The sequence below is a fragment of the Stomoxys calcitrans genome, chromosome 4 (assembly GCF_963082655.1).
Source record: "Stomoxys calcitrans chromosome 4, idStoCalc2.1, whole genome shotgun sequence".
Taxonomy (NCBI): domain Eukaryota; kingdom Metazoa; phylum Arthropoda; class Insecta; order Diptera; family Muscidae; genus Stomoxys; species Stomoxys calcitrans.
In genome coordinates this window covers 1,900,612-1,923,553 of record NC_081555.1, presented here as the reverse complement: position 1 = coordinate 1,923,553, position 22,942 = coordinate 1,900,612, and the positions used below count along the sequence as shown (strand labels likewise).

The window sequence follows — 22,942 nt, the reverse complement described above, 5'->3', positions numbered from 1 at the left end:
TTTCCAAAACAATTAAATTTTATATCCTTGGCACACAATTCAATGTAATCGAATTACAACAACATGTTGTATGCAGTTATTTTTTTTTCTCTTTTGCTCCGCTTTTATTTAATGTTATAACTTTTTACTTGGCAATAAATCACCGACAAACAATCATCCCATTGTGTTTTTTTGTTTTCTCTTTGTGCTCTTACAGCAGCCGGCAATAAGTAAAGCAACAGCAGCAACAAGGCGTAACATAACTGGGAGAACAACAAGCATATGATCGACAGCAGTAGTGGCAACAACAGCAGCAACAACAACAACACAACATTCCAGCACTCCTACATTCATCGGGTGAGTGCGAACGGAGAAATGTGAATTAAAAACAAAGCAAAGAGTTCTTTGAGTTTTTTGCATGACATAACAAAAACAACTACACACCTCCGCATACAACAGCAGCGCCAGCAGCAATAATTAAATCTTAAAAAATGAAATGCTTTCACTCAATCCCCTAATAATATATTAATACACAGCTGAAAAGGAAGCGGGAGTGCAAAAAAGGGGGGCAATAAAAGTCAACAAAAATACATAGAAAAATAAACCAGGCCACTATACAACACAAGCACATCCCCAACTCAGCCGTCACCGGCGCGGCTTGTATTTACATAACTCCTTTGCAATAGCGCCGTATTAGCGCCCCCTTCTCAGGAAAATAAGACGAGCTGTAGAGCAAAATGACCAAGAAGTACGAGTTCGATTGGATAATTCCGGTGCCGCCGGAATTAACTACTGGCTGTGTGTTCGATCGCTGGTTTGAAAATGAAAAGGAAACAAAGGAAAATGACTTTGAAAAGGATGCCTTATTTAAAGTAGACGAATATGGATTCTTTTTATATTGGAAAAGTGATGGCAGGGTAAGTCAATACACACAAGTGATTCACAAGTTCATAAATAGAAGAGATAGTACAATAAGTTCTCAGCTCGCATTTAAATTCTTCATGGCATATTTCATTATTGTGAATTCTATTTAAGTGCTTAATGCCAAATCCATGCTATTAAATGCTATTAAACTTGTGTTGTTGTTTCTTTGACAGGAAGGAGATGTCATAGAATTATGTCAAGTCAGTGATATAAGAGCCGGCGGTGTACCCAAGGTAAGTAATTTAAAATTAGTGTCTGCAGCATCTCTGCAAATAGCATTAGAGTAGAGATTGTCATTTAAAACATTCATGTCAATGTCAACTTGTGACAGTGTGTCTTAAAGGAAACTTTGTTAAATGTGAGGACCACAGAATTGGATTTGAATTTTACACAAATACCTTTTGAAGTAGCAAGAAGTGGGTGTTAGTTTTTGTTGTTGTTTTTAAGTATACCATAAACTTGGTGTAAAAATTAGCCCAATAGTAACCATAGCTAAATTTTGTGTCACGAAAGGTGAATATGTTACAGTTAAGGGCGATACGCAACTCAGATGAAATTTTTGTTGCCATAAGAAATGCTTTGACATAACTTAGTGTCATTTTCAGATTGCTTTGTGTTACTGGGTGACATTGAAAGCATTCGGTTTTTATACCCAGCACCATAGGATGGAGGTATACTAATCTAGTCATTCCGTTTGTAACACCTCGAAATATCTTGAGCCACTAGATGACGCAAATCTTAGCCGATTTATGTTATGTCTTCCAACAACTATGCCAAGTACGGTTTAAATCGTTTCATAACCTGATATAGCTGCCATACAAACCGATCTGGGATCTTGACTTCTTGAGCCTCAGGAGGGCGTAATTATTATCCGATTTGGCTGAAATTTCGTACAAAGGCTTCTTCAATGACCTCCAACATATGTGTCAAATGTGGTCTGAATCGGTCTTTAGTCGGATACAACTCCCATATAAACCGATCTCCCTATTTTACTTCTTGAGCCCCTAAAAGGCAAAATTCTTATTCGTTTTGGCTGAAATTTTACACTTGTTTTTAAGATGGCTTGCTGCTGTTCTCAGATATATATGCGTGAGTAAAATCATTTTACTCTACACGTAAAACAATATAAAAATGTGACCAATGCCAAAATGGTTTCAAAAAAAATTACTTTATGAAATTTAATTTCAAGTTTGGTTCTTTACTTGTGGCTTAACTGGTTAACCCAATTTTTAATAAATACTATTAATATATGGTAGACTATGATTTAGTAAGAAAATCATCAATATCTCGTTTAATATCATTGTAACTTGCTGGCAAATTAGGCATTTAAATGTACAAAAATTGGTTTATGAAAAAAACAAATTGATTTCCCATTTATTCACCATTATAATATGTGCTTATGTTTACGCGAATGCCAAGCGATAACACGACATCCGCGAACTAATGCCTCAGCTACTTTGAATAATGTTCGTGTTTTGTTTCATTTCTGCTTGTGTAAAGAGAATCAAAAGAGCATAAGATGCTGAGTGAAAAAGCTTGGGTCACATATTTGGCCCGTCGCTATCTTAAGCACATTCCTACTTGCACTTTCCTCTTTTTATTATGAATTTTCCTTCCCAAATTTAATTAAATAAAACCAGTCTCATGTTCGTATCAAGAATCTCAGCTCATGTCGCAAGGCGACTATTTTAATCATTTTTTTGCTTTGACTTCTAGTGTTCGTCTCTCCATTTTACTTTCGCTATTTCATTTGCACCCTCTTCCTCACTTTTTCTCATTTTTGTTAATTGCTAGTGTTGCTCTCAATAAACTGCTGTCATTTCTTAATTTTCCCTGCTGTCAATGCAATTGCCGCCCTTTTTACTATACCAGCTGTCATGTGTCATCTTTATTACATACTGCAGCATAAATGTTGCCAGCATGGCCAACTTTCTTTCTAGTCTTTCGGCATCCGGCTTCCCGCATGGGTTTTCCTTGTGGTTCTGGTAGCATTCCTTTTAACATGTAAGACTTGTTAACAACATTTTCATTAATATTTAATGGTGAGAACGTGTTGTCAATTTTAATACCAACCAAATAACAAGCGAAAGAGAAACTAAGACCATCCACCGCATACATTTACTATTGACACGTCTTTACTCAAATGTTTCGGAAGACAACATCGCATAACATAATGCACATGGAGATCTACCCACCCAACACCCCTCCTTTTTTTGCTAATTTGCGTTTGGGAAGAAATCGTTAAAAGGAAAACTTAAGCACATGTATAAAAATTTCCAGCTTCTTGCAATTTGAAGTTTGTTTGAAATCTTAAAAAAAATGTGCTAAGGAGGGATATTAACCAGTTATTATGGCGTGATTTTTTTCAGAAAGCAAAAAATAATATATGTATTAGATGTGGATTTACAGAACGCTTTGTATTCATATTACTTACTTACTTTCATTGGCTATGTCAGAATATTTTTCCATTAGCCGAACGTAGAATAGCGTTCAAAGCGCCTAGATCTTCTGCGCTCATTCTAAAATCTCTGACACCAAGTTTCGAGGTGTCTCCCACCACTTGATCTTTCCATCGGGCTTTTGGGCTTCCCGGTTTGCGTGCACCACCGTGCTTGCTTTCAAACGACTTCTTTTCTGGAGCTTCTTCATCCATTCTGACAACATGACCTAGCCAACGCAGCCGTTGTATTTTGATGCGTGTAACTATACTATCGTCGTCACACAGCTCGTGGTTCATACGTCGCCCATATTCTCCATTAACGCAAACTGGTCCATATATTTTACGAAGAATCTTTCTTTCAAATACTCAAAGCATTGCCTTATCTGCTTTCACAAGTACCCATGCTTCAGAACCATATAACATCACGGGTAGTATCAGTGTCTTGTATAGTGTAATCTTCGTCTGTCGAGAGGTGACCTTGTTTCTAAACTGCTTACTTAGTCCAAAATAGCTTCTGTTTGCCAGTATTATTCTTCGCTTAATCTCAAAACTGGTGTCATTCGTTTCGATTACGTCGGTGCCGAGGTAGATAAATTTACTGACTTCCCAAAGCTGTGGTTCCCAACTTTCTTTATTTTCTTTATCTGCTCGGTTGTGCAAGGCTTTTTGGGAGTTGCAACCATTCATTTCGTCTTATCTCCATTTACTGCCAGACCCATTTTCACCGACTCTCTTTCGATTCTTTCAAAGGCTGCAGTTACTACTTCCGGTGACCGACCTATGATATCGATGTCGTTGGCATAGGCGAGTAGCATGTGTTCTCTTGTGATTAGTATGCCATATCTATTCACATCTGCATCTCGTATAATCTTCTCCAGCAGGATATTAAAAAGATCACACGATAGGCTGTCTCCTTGTCTGAAACCTCGTTTGGTATTAAATGGTTCGGAGAGATTCTTTCCTATACTTACTGAGGAACGCGTATCAGCAAGTGTCATCCTGCAGAGTCTTATTAATTTTGCAGGGATACCAAACTCAGACAAGGCTTTAAATACATTTGAACGTAAAGGATTATCGAAGGCGGCTTTGTAGTCAACAAAGAGATGGTAGGTGTTGATTTGTTCTTCTCGGGTCTTTTCCAGGATTTGGCGCAGTGTGAATATCTTGCCCAGGGTGGATTGACCAGGTCTAAAGCCGCATTGATAGGGCTCAATTATCTTATTGACTTTAGGTTTTAATCCTTCACACAGTACGCTCGAGAGTATCTTGTATGCGATAGGGAGGAGACTTATTCCCCTGAAGTTGGCACATTTTATTTTTACTAGAAAAGCATCCTGTTATTCTCTACCACTGTTTACCAAAGAGACTTTGTGTGAGGCGGCCACCTCAGTAGGAACAAATCCAATTATACAGAATAACATTTCCTGGTATTTAATGAAATAAAATTTAAGACTAAAATGTTTGGGAAATTATTAAAAAAAAGCAATCATAAAGTCCACAGTATACCAAAATCAACTAAGCTTTTTTATGGGATCACAAATTTCCAGTTTAGCATCTGCTAAAAAGTCTTCTTTTTTTTCATTGCAATCACCTAACTACTGGAGTAAAACGGAAGAGAACATCCTTAGCATCATCCTTAGCATCATCCCATATTAGCGGAGGACTTATCTGTTTCTTTACCCTACTACTACCACATACAACGTGATTGTCAACGGCAACCTTGATGTCATTCCTCAAACATGCAATGCTAAGGAATTGCATGAATTGTTTATATTTTCACTTCAATGTGTCACAGTTAATCTTTCTAAATTCATCCATGGCATTTTACTATTCAGCTCTGCCCGACCCTCAATTTCCTTTAGCTTTACAATCTGGTGATTACACTCTTCTTCTTTGTGTGCGTGTCTGTATGTCACAGCTTTAAGCCAGTTTGGCAGTAAAGCATCATCAGCAGCCAATACTTATGATATGATGGAATTTTTTCACTTTATTTCCTGTTTTCCTAACTGAATATCCTGAGATTTTATATTGCACACAGTTTCATCTTCATCTATTTCCTTGACATCTCTGCTTTTTCGAATTGTGGCAGATGGCATGAGAGGTAGGTCGTATATGTGCATGTGTGTGTTTGTGGAGATGCGTGATTCCACACTGAGCCGTGTACGAAAATAAACTTATACCTACCTGCACAATCTTACATACTCTTTGACAGCATTCACTCCTCACTTTTTGACATTGACATATGATGAGAAGTTACGGAGATTCCGTCTAGATTATTTGATTTTATTTTCTCTTTACCTTTTTTTCAGGATCCCAAAATTCTCGATAAAGTTACTAAGAAATGCGGTGCAGATCTAGCGGCATTGGATAAAAAGTCCCTAACGATATGCTCCAATACAGACTATATTAATATAACATATCATCATGTAGTGTGTCCGGATCCGGAGACGGCAAAGGTAAGCTATAAACAAATATCATTTAGGTGAATTTTATGGGAGTTCTAATAATAAGAAAATAAATGGAATGGACAAAAACCATGAAGCACACCAAACTCTTTTCAGAAAATGTAAGATTTTTTAAATTATGTTTGTGCTCTAATGGATCAAACATACAAAATGTCGTGTCAAGCTTTTAGGTTTCCAAATGAGTGAAGCTTTATTTCGTATATTTACTGATGACATAGACAAAGAAAATCTATAGACTCAAAACAATATGTTTAAAAAAGCTCTAAAACCCTGTTTACACTGCTCTTTAAATCCGGATTTAATGGCTCGATCATCTGTTTTCCCTTTATAAAATCAGCTGACGAGAGCCATAAATCCGGATTTAACGAGCAGTGTTTAACAGATGGGAGAAATGTAAAATTCTCAGTCGTTGATATGTCAGTGCGCTAAGAAACCGGGCGACATGGAACAGAAAACCTTTCCTTTGTCTATGCTGATGATTACTTTGGGATTGGATTACACTGTAGTAGCTACAATTTACCATTGATTTTACTTTATGTACCTCTGATTTCAAATGTTCATATCATTCCACTTTTTATTGCCTCCAATATAGGAGGTTGGTTTAATTACTTAGTCATTTCATAACGTACTGTAACACCTTGAACAATGAAGGAAGTGTAGATCAGTATTTGGATCTTTTTATACTCCGTAATATGAATTATTCATCATATCAATGCCACTCAGAGGGCAGAAATCTTTGCCTGATTAAATTTTGAATGCAGTTTTACTTATTTTCCAACTTGTATTTGAAATCACCTTTCTAAAAAATGGGCGCAAATACCCAAAATTACAAATTGTCCCTCTCTGGTCTGGACAACATTCATCCGTACACGATAGCAGATGCTTTGAAAAGCGAATATTGTCCTTGTAGAACGACCGCCACTCATCGTATCTGAGGATAGGGACGTCCTCCGGCAAACCAGAGCACTTCTGGCTCAATTACGATTCGGCAAATGCAGCCGCCTCAACTCCTACAGAACAAGGATTGATGCAAACATGCAGCATGTGTGTCCCAATTGTGACCTGGTACCACACGAAACACGTCACCTGTTTAACTGCCCAGCCAGAAACACTCGACTCGAGCTTGACGAGGATCGCCACCTCCACATGAAAATGTGGTTACAACTACAACTCGACTCAGACCCAGATCCTTCTGAACACACCCCACCTTAGCCGCGGAGTTGCTAAATCTGGATATTCAATAGAACCTAACAGACAAAAGATAGAACACAACACTACAAGCACAACAGCAAAACATACTAAACTTAATAATGTCGATGATGAACATTGCATTCAAATTAACAAAAAGCTGTATTATTATAAATTAAACGTTGATTTAAATTCATTGAGACTTCAATTGTATAAAGTTTTCCTTGAAATTGAAAAATTGTTCTTTAAGTGTGAGCACACCATCATAGATCTCTTATAATGGCTATTTAAATGATTAGAAAAGTGTGACATAGTTTTAGGGGCGATATGTGACATGGAGAAATGGAGAGTTAACACCATCTCATACGAACGATTAATGTCAAAGATAGTTAGTAGTCTAGACTACTTTTTATATTCATCGCCATATGATGGGCGGTATAATAATTTCATCGTGACGAAATATCAATTTCCGATCCTAGAAAATATATATTCTTGATTCGCGTAAAACTCTAAGATGATTAGGCGATATTCGTAAGTCAGTTCGTGTATCAGTTGCAATCAAGCTATTGTCTTTAAAATGTAGATATTGAGCAGAAATTTTGCAAAGGTTCCATTTATATTCTTACACTGATGATGCTTTTGAACGAACCAAATCGGACCATATTTGAAGATAGCTGCCATACATACTCTGATCCCCCGATTTAAGTTCTTGGGCCCCTAATAGTCGCTTTTAATGACCGGTATAACTGAAATTTGGTACAGTGGGCTGTTGTGGATCCTTGTTCTCTCTTGTCGAAACCATAAATTTCCATATTTAAGGTCTTGGCCGCATAAGAGGAGCATTTATTATCCAATATCGACGAAATTCGTAATGGTTTCACTTCTTAGACTCGGAGAATGTTGGATAAATTTAAAACAAAAATTCGATTTTGTGTCCCAAAAAAGCAAAAGTTTTTTGTTTTGAGACGCATAAACTTCAATTATTTCCTTTTAATTTCAACAAGCAGAATTATTATGGCGATCGATTAACGATAACCCATATCGACACGACATCCAAATAGGATAAAGTACCCAGGTGAATATTAGCTTGAAATTCGTTAATAAAGTACACAATTTTATGGTATTTATGGTGAAAACATGCGCCGCTACTATGGCTCAGATGAAGTGTATGGTTCGATGTAGACATTTGTCTAGATTCGGTATTGCCATGGTATAGAGATTGCATTTATTAGCCATACATGCACATCGATTAGGGGATAACCATGCTGAAAATTTTTTTTCTGCTGTTATAGCCAGGATTTGAACCCAGCCGTTCTGCATCATAAGCTGACATGCTAATCTCTGCAATTCTTATCAGTTTTGACTCAAAGTTCGCATGAGATGTTTTGTTTTGAATTCCAATAACTGTGCCAATAATGGTCCAAATCGGTTCATAGCCTGATATAGCTGCCATATAAACCGATCTTCGATCTTGACTTCTTGCACCTCTAGTGGGCTCAATTCTTATCCAATATCGTTGAAATTTTGCACAAAGTGCTTTGTTTTGATTTCCAACAAATGTGCTAAGTGTGGTCTAAAGCGTTTAATAACCTGATATAGCTGGCATATAAATCGATCTTCATATTAGACTTCTTGAGCCTCTAAAAGACGCAATTACCACTTGATTTGGCTGAAATTTTTTTTTACCAAATAGGTTTGTAACCTTATATAAAGCCTGTGGAAGGCGAAATTATCTGGCTGAAATTTTAAACTTGGTATTTTTTATGACTTCTGATAGTTAAGACAAGATGGACGTTACTTGTCTTGTTGTCTGCATATCAAGGTAGAATGTCTAATGCAATTTCAAGGAGTTTGCATGAAATTTGGTATGGAATGTTGTATTATCCAACTGATAGCAGATTTGTTATATTCTATAAAAGCATTGCTTATTTCGACCAATGAACTCTTAAACATTCCCAACTTCTTCCCAGACACTGTTGCTCTTTACCACAAGATTAAGTGACTTCTATTTACTTGAACTGGAAATTAATTAGATGATGCTGGATAGCAACTTAAAAACAAAATTAAAAGTTCATATGTGCTGTAAATATAAATTTAATGTTTTTTAAATCAGTTCTGTTTTCAATCCACAACGAAATGCATTTAACTCAGAGCACATATGTGTAGCTAGATAGTGCTTATGACGAGGACAGAGACCAATTTCTCTGCTTTGGAACAATACGAAAGAAATTCAAAATGAGAACCTTAAAAGCAAACTATAGGTCCCCCTAAAAAACATTCCCTCGGCAAATCACCAACAATGCAAGAAATCAAACCACAAGTTAACAAAGTAAAAAAGTTTTGGTCTTGGAAAGAAACAAAAGTGAGTGCTGCCATAATTTTCTTTTGAAACTAATATTTTTCTGGCAGTAGCAGCAGGAGCAGCCTCGTAGAATGCCAGAAAAAGGATTTCCAAAAAAGTACAATCATTGCCATAGTTTCAACAGAGGGAGGAGATTGCAACAAAGGATCAAGAGCAATTGAAATGAACAGCAAATTCAAACAAAAATGAAAATGAAAGAGAAAGAGAAACATCGTTCTTATGATTTGTAGGGAAAACTGCTGTTCTCAAGAGGCATTCAGCAAAATAAATGTAATTTAAATTGAATAACAGTTGGAAAAGAGTTTTAAAATTGTTCAATAAAATATGTAGCATGAAGATTAGGGTGAAAATTTTGCCCAAGAAACTATGGGTCTAAAACAGTGGCGGACAATTACACACACTATTGCATATATTTCCGGACGTGCACAAGAACATAAATCCATGGGCTTGAATTATTGCGCACACTAACACATGTGGCCAACACTAGAGTCATATCTTTTTATGGGAGTTATACCCAAATCCGAACCCATTTTGACGGAGGCATATCTGAATCAGAAACGATTTTTACCAAAGTTCGCGGCATTTTCCCTTAGACAGACGGATATAGCCGAAAGGCTCAAATTTTCACCGTGCCACCAGTCCATAAACCACACCAAACTTTAATATTTTCGGGATGCAGCGGTAACTCTTGAACGGAATGTGGCAGTTCTTCACTCCAGATGCGACAGTTTTGCTTGTTTACATACCCATTTAGCCACAAATGAGTCTCATTGCCGAACACAATTTTTCAACAAATCTGTGGATTTCCATTGAGCTGCAGTAGCAAAGCACGTTGTAGAGCAAATATGTGCCAAATTTCAACGAAATCTAGCAATAAAATTGCCGTAAGTCGGTCTAAGACACTAAACTTTATACTAATTTTTATTTCATGATTTTATCTTATGGCAACGCAACCATAGTTGAGTTGCAATCCATAATCGACCCCTTAGAATGCCCGTTTAATTGTCTTAGATCTTAAATTAGGAAATCGACATATATGGCAGCTAAATCCAAATATAGTCCTATTTGGACGATGCCTTTTCAAGCTCAAGTGCTTCCATCGGGAGAAATTTTAGCGAAATCGTATAATAAAAATGCCCTTTTTATAGGCTAAATACTCTAAATTGGAAGATCTGTTAGTACTGCTAATAAATATTTTTTTCGAAACATGTCAATATTCGATTTAAAAATAAAAGGAAACAAGTAAAAGCGTGCTAAGTTCGTCCGGGCTGAATATTATACCCTCAACCATGGATCGCATTTGTCAAGTTCTTTGCCTGGCAAGAAAAGAATAATGGATAGGAATTGAAAACCATAGGATAAGTCTTTGTGCAAAATTTCAGCCACATCAGATAACCACTGCGTCCTCTAGGGATTTTAAATTAAATTTAAAATTGGAAGATCGTTTTATATAGGAGCTGTATCATCCTCTGTCATTGTGCAAAATTTCAGCCAAATCGAATTGCTATATCAAAACATGGACTGATATGGACCATTTACAATCTCAACTCACCTACACTTAAAAGAAGTATTTGTGCAAGCGCATAGCTTTACTTCTTTGAAAGTTAGCGTGCTTTCGACAGACAGACGGACGGATATGGCTAGATCGAATTAAAATGTCATGACGATCAAGAATGTATGTACTTTATGGGGTCTAAGACCAATATTTTGACGTGTTACAAACGGAATGGGGATACTAGTATAATCACATCCCATGGTGGAGGGTATAAAAAAAATAAATATTATTCTTCAAGAACTATTGTTTTTAGTTTTTTGTTCAAAACCCGCAAAGTATAAATAAATAAAAATTAAATAAAATAAATTTTTTATATTTTATTTAATTTTTTTATATTTGATTTATTTTGTTTTCTTTATATTACTCTAATATGTTTTGTAGCCAAAGTATATAAAATTATTAAAATTAAAAATAAAGTTTAAATTTGTCCATTTTATCTTGCAACGCACTCACGGTTTATATAAGCAATGAAATTGCGTCTGAGTATTTTGTTCCGTTTTAAACGGTTTAAATTTTAGAAAGAAACGAGGAAAATGAAGAGCCTTTATATGGTATCAGTTTGTTTTTAAGAAAAAATGCCCCTAAAAACATGCTTTATATTTTGTACGAATTATTTTAAACTTTCAGTCCCATAGTATAAAGCCCCCATGCGTGCAAAAATCTAAAGCATAATTCTAGGGGTCAGCAAGGCAAAGTTACTTGCTATTCGATTATGGGCGCCTGGTATTTTACCAGATTTTGAATTTTTCCTCAAAATCGAGTTTTACACTGAGAAAAAAAGTGTGGTCAAACTGAAATCGCCTTACACTCAAAAAAAAAAAATAATAAATTAAAATTTACAAAATAAATAAAAACACCCTTTTTGAAGAACAAATATTCTCATTTATTTAAATAAAAAAAAACAAGGTTTAAAATGTTTTTATTGAGATGCATGTGTTTATTTTTTAATGCGTTTTATTATTAATTATTTATTATAAAAAAGCATATTTTAACTGTTTTTATAGGATTATATAGGATTTTGAATGACATTTAAAGAGTAAAAAAAATTTAAGAGTAAACAAATACTTTTGTTATAAAATAAACAAAATAGCAGGAATGTTCTCATGTTTATCGCCCACCACAAATTTAGTTGAATCCTAGCGCTTCCTGAAAGTATATAAAAAATAAATATATTATTAATTAAACAAATATATTAAATTTAAAATATATTGAATGCTCCAGCAGTCGCGAACAATCAGCGGTATCGAGCGGAGAGTCTCAGTGAGAGGCCGGGCGGTACCGGCTCTTGCACAAATTTGAGTGCCTATGACGCTCGATATGACAAGGCGGGTTATTGGCGCCTTTAAATAACCAATGACCATCTTATTCCCGTGGCGATTGGACCTTTGGACCAGGACGAACTTGTTCACCTATAAGATGTTTACCCGACCCTGTAGTATGTATCAAGCGAAAATCCTTGTAATTAAAGAAGTGGTGGAATAGCTAAGTTATAATGTCATAACGAAAACCAGCATAAATATCTTCTCAGACAGCCAGACAGCTATCAGAACGTATTTCTGAATTCAAAAACCGCCCTTGACTGTCGCAGATCGAGACAGGTGGGTGTAGCTCCCATATAAACTGATCTCCCAAACGTACTTCTTGAGCACTTAGAATGCGCTATTCTTACCCGATTTGTTTAAAATTCTGCACTTTTTGACTTCAACTATGACCTCCAACATTCGTGTCTAGTATAGTTAAAATCGGTCTATAATCTGACTTCCTGAGCAACTAAGGATTTTTTTTTCTTATTTACACTGATAGACAATTGACGGTTCCTTGCCAATACAGCCTGGTATTATTTTGTCCACGTCATTGGCAAAGATTTTTAATACCATTTGGTATCAATTCAATATCAGACAAAGGAGGCTATTAAGAATTGACGGCGTCACATTTATATTCTTGTCGTCGCTCCAGAAGTGTTGTTGAGCTTTGTACTTAAAATATTGACGCCATTATAGAATATTTGTTAAACAAATAAATTGTATTAATGCAATTTGAGTGCGTAAAAACCAGTTCAAATACTCGAAAGCGGTGAAAATAGAAATAGTACAAGTTCTAAGGACATTCTACATCAAAAACATGATAGTCTCTTGTGTAAAAAACGATGCTGTGTTGGTGTATTCATATGAAAACCACTTCTGGGAATCAGTGGATATGGAATCAATTGTCGAATACAAAGAATTGAGGTTGGTCACGGTGTAACCTTACATTTTGTAATTATTAACATAAATAATCGAAATAAAATTAGATTAAATTATTATTTTCAATGTTTTTTTTTTTGGTTCATTGGGAGGTGGAATAATCAATAACGGTTTGGTACTAAAGCCAATAACGGTTTGGTACTAAATCCAATAACGGTTTGGTACTAAAACCAATAACATATTGGTATTAAAACCAATACCAGTTTTGGTAATAAGGCTAATACCAAACGGTACAAATCATTTTATGTTTCATCCATAACATCGGGTATTGTTTTTGTAACATACGATGTTGTTTTACTATCAATACCGTACGGTACTGAAATGAGTACGTTTGGTATGAACTTTTCTCTAGACGTGTTTATTGCTTATGTGCCTTTTAACATAAATCGGGCATAAAACTTGACAATTGCGATCCATGGTGGAGAGTATGTAAGACTCGGCCCGGTTGAACTTAACACGCTTTTACTTGTTCAAATGTTTTATTTTCTTACAACAGAGGTCTGCTCTAAGTAAAGTCCCTGGGTTTGACGTTTTTGGGCTCACAGAAAGGTCGTTTTACTTTAGATTTCGATGGATTTTGGAATGATGAATAAACATACCGTTGTTTTCCATGCTTAAGTATGTGATTTTTAAAACATTGACTTGTTTCAACGTCTCAACGCCTATGCCTACTAAGATCTAGATAGAGCCATATATAAATATGACTTCCGTATAGACAAATCCTTTCATGCATTTTTTGTATCCTATTGCGACGAAATATGGAACAGAGAGTTTTTTGGGACTCGTCGTCATCCATGCCCAGTCTGGTCTATATCGGACCATATTTGAATACCATTTGAACCATTAAAACGGACCAGCTGTACTCAACATCCGTGCCGATTACGATCTAAATAATGGACCATATTTGGATACAAGTGCCATTTAAACCATTTATCCAATCTGAGCCTATAGAAGGCGGTTTTATTACCCAATTTAATACAATTTGAAACATTGATTTGTTTTGGACACCTCGACAAATATGATTCTGGGATAAAGCTGACATATGGACCGACCTCTCGATAGAGGATCTATCCCACAAAAAGAGCATTTTTATCCAATTCGGATGAAACTTTGAACAGTGTTTGTCTATATCCGGAGCTTGATGTATAAAACGGATATATCCATTTATGGAACTATTTAAGCCAAAGCGGATATTAAGCCAGGTTAATAAGACCTCAAGTCAGTTCAGAGAAAGGATGTATAGGGATCCAACAGGTTATTATTGCTCTTATTTTAGGTATTTTGCTTTATTCGCTCGAAAGCTTTCGTGATTTGAATACATAGAACGACTTAAAATGTCTTTTAAAATGACTTTTAAAAAATATATGCTTTATGGAATCTAAGATTAATACTTCCTATAATGGAATACTGAATTCGTAGACATATGGTGAACACTTGTAGACAGAACTTGAAAAATCACAATAGGCATGTTTCCTTATGCTATCTTAGCGACCATCCAAATCATCATTTTGTGGATAGATATCCACCGCCCAGAAGCCTTAAGATAGATCTACATGATCTAAAGCGTGAGGTTCAGCGCTACAAGAGAGAACCTCTAGATCAAGCGGCATATCAAGCAGGTCTAGACAAAATTCATGCAGACACGGTAGTAGATGCGGTAAATCGCTACCGGGTGAATGTAGTCCTTGGAGAATGACCGCCTCCCATTGCACCTGAAGAAATTTACCTCCCCCCAGCAAACCATAGTAGTTCGGGCCCAATTAAGTTCCAGCAGATGCAGCCGCCTCAATTCCTACAGAGCAAGGATTGATGCCGACGTGCACGATGTATGTCCCGATTGTAACCAGGGACCGCACAATATATGTCACCTGTTTAATTGTCCAGCCAGACCCACTCGACTCAGATCCAGATCCTTGTGGACCCACCCCATCTTTGTCGCAGAGTTCTTGGGTCTTGAAAGTCAACAGAATCAAGCAGACGAAAGATAGAACACAACAACAATGACTTTTTAGTCCATACGTTGCTTTTGTCCATGGTTTTCATTTTAAGATTTTATATGGCGTTCGACATCATGTATCGCTGCCATTTATCTAGAAAACGAATAGCCACACATATTAATTTATAAATAATCGGTGTTGGTTTTATTTATTTGTTTAGAATTTTCAGAGAGAAGCAAACAACTAAACAAATCACATTTAAGAATAATAAAATATCAACATAGTATATATATATATATAACTTAATCATCTACACCCTCTTTTCTTCATTCATTTTAGATTTGGTTACAAGGTTTACGCAAAATTACCCACAATGTTAAGGCCAATAATATCTGTCCGATGATGTGTTTAAGAAAGCAGTAAGTCTTTGAGATAGTTTTCTCATTAGCACTTGGTCATCGTTGTCGTCATCGGTTGGTGTGACGGCGAGCGACCATAATTTTCCTTTCTTTCTACTAACCTCTAAAAGGGTGGACACATAATAAACACCCACACAATACACTCATACGCACGCATGCACGTTCTGTTCTGCATATCGAGAAAGAAAAAAAGCTTATGAGCTTCCTAATAGAGAGTTCACTATTTTTATTTTATGTGTTTTATTTTAGTTATGTTTTTGCATGTGTCTTAAGCGTTCGTTCACACTTCCGTTTTAGACGCGACCATGCCCATCCACCCACGTCTCAAAGTGCGCGCAACTGAGGGGGTATCTTGCTGTTGTGTCAACCCACTCGGCACTCACATTCGAGTGATTGCATGTCAATGTCACATTGAGTTCTTTGTTTTCTTGTTTCCGTTTCCCTTTTTGCTTGCTCTCCGGTTGTTGAAGTGAGAATGGACGGGGCCGTCTAGATTGTGTGTAAATGTGACCACCGGGGTCGACCACAAGTGATGTTGCCATATCGTTAACGATTATTGTATGATTCAATATACAACAAATGTATGATTGTGTATAGGATTAACGTATGAATGAATGAATGAATGAGCTTCTGCCCATGTTGAAGCATAATATTATTTGTTGAATAATTGAATTATTTTCTAGAACAACATCAAAAGCAATAAAACAAACAATTAAAAACACGCAAGTTTACATTGCCCCAATGGGCAGGTGTTGCTACAACATCACTTTGCTTACTGGCTGCAAAAGTGTCATAGTTCAACATTTTTAAAATCATAAAACAGCTAAGCTGTAATGGCAAATAACAGATATGTAGATGGATTATGCCATAGAGAAAGAAGGAGAAGCTGTAACTAAAACAATTGTTGAAAAATGGTTACACCGTCTCTCATTGTAAAAGCTCAGTGGCCAAACTATTAACATTTTTGTTACGAGACTCTTGTAAGAAGGTTAGCTATTTGTTTAATGGTGTAGGACTAGAAGGAAAATAATTGTGAATTCAATGGGTGTTTCAACTTAATTGAGTTATCAAATTTGATGGGATATAATTTATAAAGACAATAAGGAGTATGCCATATGAAAGGTTTGCCTGCTTTTCATTCATTAATAGATTGGGTGTGTCACTTTAATAAAATATGTATATTGAAAGAAAAAAAAACTGTTGCTGACAATAGGTTATGACTAGAGATGGGCGCAATGGGAAAATACCCAAAAGGTATTTACCGGTAAATTGGGTATATTAGGTAAATACTCGGGTATTTACCCTTATATACCCTAAAGCTGGATATTTTTTATATATTGCAGATATCTTGGCAGCATAAAACATTTTCCAAAAAATTGTTGATGGTTTCTTATTCTCTGTATATAAACCTGACTTTCTGATATCATAAAATCGGATTATAGTTATATATAGCCGCTATATAGATCGACCTCCCGACTTAAAACTGGTGAGACAATAAATTGCGCATTTTTCAACCGATTTTGCTGAAATTTGGCACAGTGAGTTTTGGTAGATCCCTGTGAAATGTTGGACAATATATGGATATAGCTGCCATATACGAGGTCTGATCAAAAATAACCGTTATTTTCAAAATTTGTGAGTTGAGTGTGTTAAATTTTCGATTTTTCCGAAAAAATGGTTCGAAAAAATTAATTTAAAAAAAATTTATTAAGTTTTGAGTAACGAAAAAGCGTGTTTCAACGAGTTACGAGAATTAGGAAAAAACGGAAAAAATTGCAAATATCCGAGGGGTTATTACTTTTAAGGAGACAAGATAGTTATTGATGAATAAATAAATACTTTTTGAACAAAATTGAACGGTTATTTTTTATCAGACCCCGTATACTTGTTGGGGCTCAAATCATTACATCGATGAGTTTAGAACGGATGATGTTAGTATTACTTTGAAGGGGACAAGACAGTAATTTATGAATAAAAAAAATACTTTTTGAACAAATTTATAATAATCGTTAATTTTTATGAGACCTCGTAGACCGATCTCCCGAACTCCTGGTATAGGCTATTAAGGCCATAAAGGGTGCATTTACTATCCGATTTCAATAAAATTTGAAACAGCGAGCTTTGGTAGACGTCTGCACATTTTTGTGAAATGTGGTTTAGATCTAAAATCGGACCATTTTTGATATATCTGTCATATAGTGCGAGTTTTGATTGATCGGACCACATTATTTTTGTCGAATGTGGTCCAGATAGGACCATATTTAGATATAGCTGTCACATAGACCGATTTGGGGATACAGAGTATTATCGAAATATGGTCGGATCTGAGCCACATTCGACAAAAAAAATGTGTAGAGGTCTTCCAAAACTCACTGTTTCAAATTACATCGAAATCGGATGAAAAATACACCTTCTATGCGCTTAATACTCTATTTTGGGATACAGCTACCATATATTGTAGACCGATCTCCCGAAATAGAGTATTGAGCCCATAAAAGGACCATTTTTCATCCAATTTCGATGAAATTTGAAACATTGGTTTTGGTAGGTCCAAAATTCAATTTTATCGAAATCGGATGAAATATGACCCTTTAATGGGCTCAATACTCTATTTCGGGAGATCGGGCTATATAGTAGCTATATCCAAATATGGTCCCATCTGGACCAAATTCGACAAAGGAGTGAAGAGGTCTACCAAAACTCACTGTTTCAAGTATCATCGAATTCGGGTGTTAAATGTCCTTTTATGGGCTGCATACCGTATATCGGGAGATTGGTCTATATGATAGCTACATCCAAATATGGTCTGATCTGTGTCACATTCGACAAAAACTTATAGGGGTACATCAAAATCGGGAAATCGGGAAAACGGTCTATATGACAGCTATATCTAAATATGACCAAATCTAAACCAAATTCGACAAACGGGAGGTCGGGCATGATACCTATGTGTATCCATATATTGTCCGATCTGCACTATATTTCACGGGGTTGGCAGGGGTCCACCAAAACTCACTGCGCCAAACTTCAGCGGAATCGGATGAAAAAGACGCAATTTATTTACTTCAAGACGGGAGATCGGTTTATGTAGCGGCTATACATAACTATAGTCCGATTTTATGAGATCAGAAAGTCGTCAGTTTATACAAGGAGCAAGAAATTATCAAAAATGGTTGCCAAATGTTTTCAATTACCAAAATATCTGGAATATTATAAATACCCACGCATTGGGAATTTACCCGATAGAATCCCATCTCTAGTTATGAAAAACAAAAACCTGAAAAAAACTTGTTAACTCGTTGGTAGTTGGTTACAAAATGTAACCGTTAGGTATTTTTACTCCTACCACCATAGTGTAGGTATACTAATCTTGTCATACCATTTGTTACACCATAAAATATTCTACCGATCTAGTCAAATTTGTCCGTCTGGTAATATGGAGCTATCAGCTTAAATTCTTACATAGATACTTCTCATTGGTAGACATAGGTCGTTGGGGATAGCCAATGGAACATATTGGTTTATAATAAGATAAAGGTCCATAAACAATTCTGGATATGAGTACAGTAAGGTCCGAATAAGACAATTTATTTTCAATAAACACTCCATTTTATATATGTGAAGTATTTTTATAACCTACCTACCTACCAACTATAGGTGAGGTAGGTACATAAATACATACAGACCCCATATAAAACGATATTGATTCCTTTATCCAGGTTAGGTGTTTTTAAAAATGAACTCATTTGGAGGCCAGTTTTGGATCATTGTTATAGTCTTTAGTTTATAGATTTAAATACGAGAAAATGCGATAGGGGGAACATGCATTTTCATCCGTGTGCATCCCCAAAAGAGCATTCGTTTCTGATTCGTGTGCATTAGACCGTCCCATGCTTTAAAGGAGAAATTTTTATTTTCCATTTTTTCTTTTAATCCCAATAAGCAAAATGTGAAATATTATGTAAATCTGTTAACAATAGCCCCTACCGAGACGACGTCCAAAGTTAGATGTAATGCTTTATAAAGGATCAAATTGAGTATTTGAGGTGATAACATGAAATCGGCAAACTAAGTTCACACTTATATGGAAGTTATTATTAAAACACAAACTGTGGCTGGTTCGACTCAGAAATGCCACCTCGTTTTGAGGAATTTTATTTTCACGAGTTACATCTTTTTTCATATGAGCTCGTATTCAGCAACTTTTATCGGGTTGAGGCAAGGGCTCCAACTCTGAACCCCAAAAAATGGACTTCATTATTTTACTCGTGTTTATTGGGTTATTTTATGGGGATATGCAAAATATTAGATTTTTTCGATCGAACATGGGAGGAATATTTTTATTCCGAACTATTGGAAGCATTCACTTTTATACCCTTCACCATAAAATGGGGGCATACTAATTTCGTCATTGCGTTTGAAGCACATCTAAATATTGATATGGGGACCCAACAAAGTATGTCCGTCCGTTCGTCTGTTGAAAGCACACTAACTTTCGAAGGAATAAAGCTGGCGTTTAAAATGTTGAACAAATACTTCCTATTAATGTAGGTCGCTTGGTATTGTAAGTGGGCCATATCGGTCCAAGTTTTGATATAGCTGCCATATAAACCGATGCAGAGTCTTGACTTCTTGAGCCTATTGAAGGCGCAATTCTTAACCGATTTTTACGATGTGTTTTGTTTTGATTTCCAACAACTATGCCACGCATGGTCTAAATCGGTTTATAACCTGATATAGCTGCCATATAAACCGATCTCAGATTTTGAGCGTCTGAAGAAAGCAAATCTTATCCGATTTGGCTGAAATGTACGAGATTTTTTGCTTTGACTTCCAAAAACTATGCCAAAAATGGTCTAAATCGGTTCATAACCTGATATAGCTGTCATATAAACCGATATCCCGATTTTACTTCTTGATTTCCTTTAGGGTGCAATTGTTAACCGATTTGGCTGAAATTTTGCACAATGGCTTCTTCACCATCTCCAACATCCAAACCCAGTATGGTCCGAATCGACCATAATCGGATATGCCTCCAATAGCATAGCAATTCTTATCCATTAACCTTGGTTTGCCTATAGAGAGATACCGGGTAGAAAACTTGACAAATGCGATCCATGGTGGAGGGTATATAATATTCGGCACGGCCGAACTTGGCACGCTTTTACTGGTGACCTAATATTTTGTAATATATACATTTAACGTTTATTTAATAGCGTTTGGTTTTCTAGTTTTATATGCATGAAAAAACTTCAACTCTTCTTACCATAATTTTATATATTTTCCTAATTGTGCACCCATTTACATGTGTATCTTATTTTTCGTCTACTTTTCTTTTTTTTTCAATAATTGCATGTCTGTTCCGTTCATTTTGTTTGTTGCGTTTATGTTCTTGTGTGTAAATAACAATTTTAACAACACAAATATTGTCGTCCATGGATATTTTGTTGCTTCCTTAATTTCTGGTGGAATCTTGCACCGTTTACGTTTATTGCACGATTTTAACTTTCTGCCTGGCTGCATTGCTGTTGCATGCACAACTCGACTCGTTGTTGTTGCTGCTGCACAAACAATTAGCGGTGGCAAGAAGGGTTACGGCACATTAATTACAATAATAAGGCCACTAATGTCTGTCCAACGACTAATTTAATGAAACAGTGAGTCAAATATTTACAATCACATTTTAATTAGGAAATTAAATGTCAAGGAAGTCAGTCAATACCAAGCGCAGTTATACCCCACCAATGCAGTCAACGTGCAATGCCGCAGGCATTTACATCGAAAAGGTAAGTGAGTAGTAGTAGTAGTCAAAAGGACGATTTCGATTATGATGAGGAGGAGAAGGAGACGGAGACGATGAAGCAGAGCAGCTTGGTAAATGGCTATTTGCTATTATGACACACAACGGAAACGGAAGTGCCAGTCTACACATGGTTGTTTCCATAAAAAATAGGACCGGAACAACTCAAGTGAACTTGTGTAGTTTTCTGCTGACCTGTTGCTGGTCACTTTTATGCAGGTTATGATTAATTTTCGAATAGAGCTACTAAAGTTTCATTCATTTCTAATGGCCTTTTGTTAAGCCTAACAATTCTACAGAATTTCAGCATGTATCAGCAGTGTTAAGTATAATTGAAATGGGCATTATCATCAGCAGCAGCAGCAATAGTTCAGGGAAAATCAAGCATGACTTGTAACCTTTTTCCTCTGCTGATTACAGTAGAGCTTTTAAGGCTGGGTATTATTATAAACATCCTTCAGAGACCCAACATAGGCCCTTCTCATCTCCAAGCTATTATATACAAACCTATATGGCCAATCCCTCTTTACATTTCTCATGATGCACAATGCTCAGCAAGCAGTAGAGATGAAACGCCCAACTCATTAAACTAACCGTAGAAATATTTCACCCACATCCAAAACCAATAGCCTGCATTAACTTTCTAGGAAGACATTTCATTGTGCATTGCCATTTTATGCTGAAGGCGATTTGATCTCTGCACAATTACTCCACATTAAAAGCAAGGACTTTTGAGTTAACATTTCATTAAAATGAATTCATACGAAAATGCTTTTGCACAGTGGGGGGATGGCAGAATTTTTTTGACTTTTATTAGGGTCTTACAAAAGACGAGATAGACCTTAAATTTGCCATCCAACAATTTAGCAGTAATATTAAAACACTGAACCATAATAAAATAAGTAGATGTTATCGTAAACTTTGAATTTTCTGGTCAAACCATATTTCAAACAAAGAATTGCAAATAAGAACAAACACAACTCCGGTTGATGTAGAAATCCGGAAGAGAAAATGGGCTTGTTTAGGACACATCCTACGCCGACCGCTCGATGATCAATCCCATGGCAGCCGGTTGTACGTATCGGATTGACCCAATGAAGTCCTTCAACGGCAAGGGCTGCCGCCTCAGTGTACAATAAACTGCTACAACAACAATAACCGCTCGATGATATAGCGAGAAATGTCCTAGACTGGAATCCGCAAGGACAGCGGGATGCCCGAAAAACACATGGATCCGCTGTACGAAAAGAGAGTTGGGCGATGAGTAAATACCCAAATGGTATTTACCCGGTAAATTGGGTAAATATCCGATTATTTACCCATTTATACCCAAAAGCTGGGTTTTTATGATTTTGCATGTATCTTGAGTATAAAAACATTTTTCAAAACATTTTTGATGATTTCGTATGCTTTTTATATAAACTTGATCTTTTGATCTCATAAAATCGGATTTTAGTTATATATAGGCGCTATATAGACCGATCTCCAGACTTGAAGTCTAGAGACAATAAATTGGTAATTTTTCCTCCGAATTCGATGAAATTTTGAAACAGTGTGTTCTGTTGGATCCCTACCCATTCCTGTCAAATGTGGTACAGATCGGAGCATATTTGGATATAGCTGCCATATA

General features: G+C 36.2%; 1 protein-coding gene across 2 annotated transcripts in view; it reads left to right on the top strand.

Moving 5' to 3' along the window:
- The window catches only part of LOC106092100 (1-phosphatidylinositol 4,5-bisphosphate phosphodiesterase), a 119,842-nt gene that overhangs the window by 85,098 nt on the left and 11,802 nt on the right, over nucleotides 1-22,942 (top strand). The window contains exons 3-6 of one of the 2 annotated variants that reach the window (XM_013258856.2): nucleotides 197-896; nucleotides 1,077-1,136; nucleotides 5,653-5,799; nucleotides 21,090-21,169. In XM_013258856.2, coding sequence (XP_013114310.1) covers nucleotides 717-896; nucleotides 1,077-1,136; nucleotides 5,653-5,799; nucleotides 21,090-21,169 — 467 coding nt within the window. In that variant the 5' untranslated portion in view covers nucleotides 197-716. Of the gene's footprint in view, nucleotides 1-196; nucleotides 897-1,076; nucleotides 1,137-5,652; nucleotides 5,800-15,432; nucleotides 15,513-21,089; nucleotides 21,170-22,942 lie in introns of both variants that reach the window. The other variant, XM_013258858.2, reaches the window with a different exon arrangement.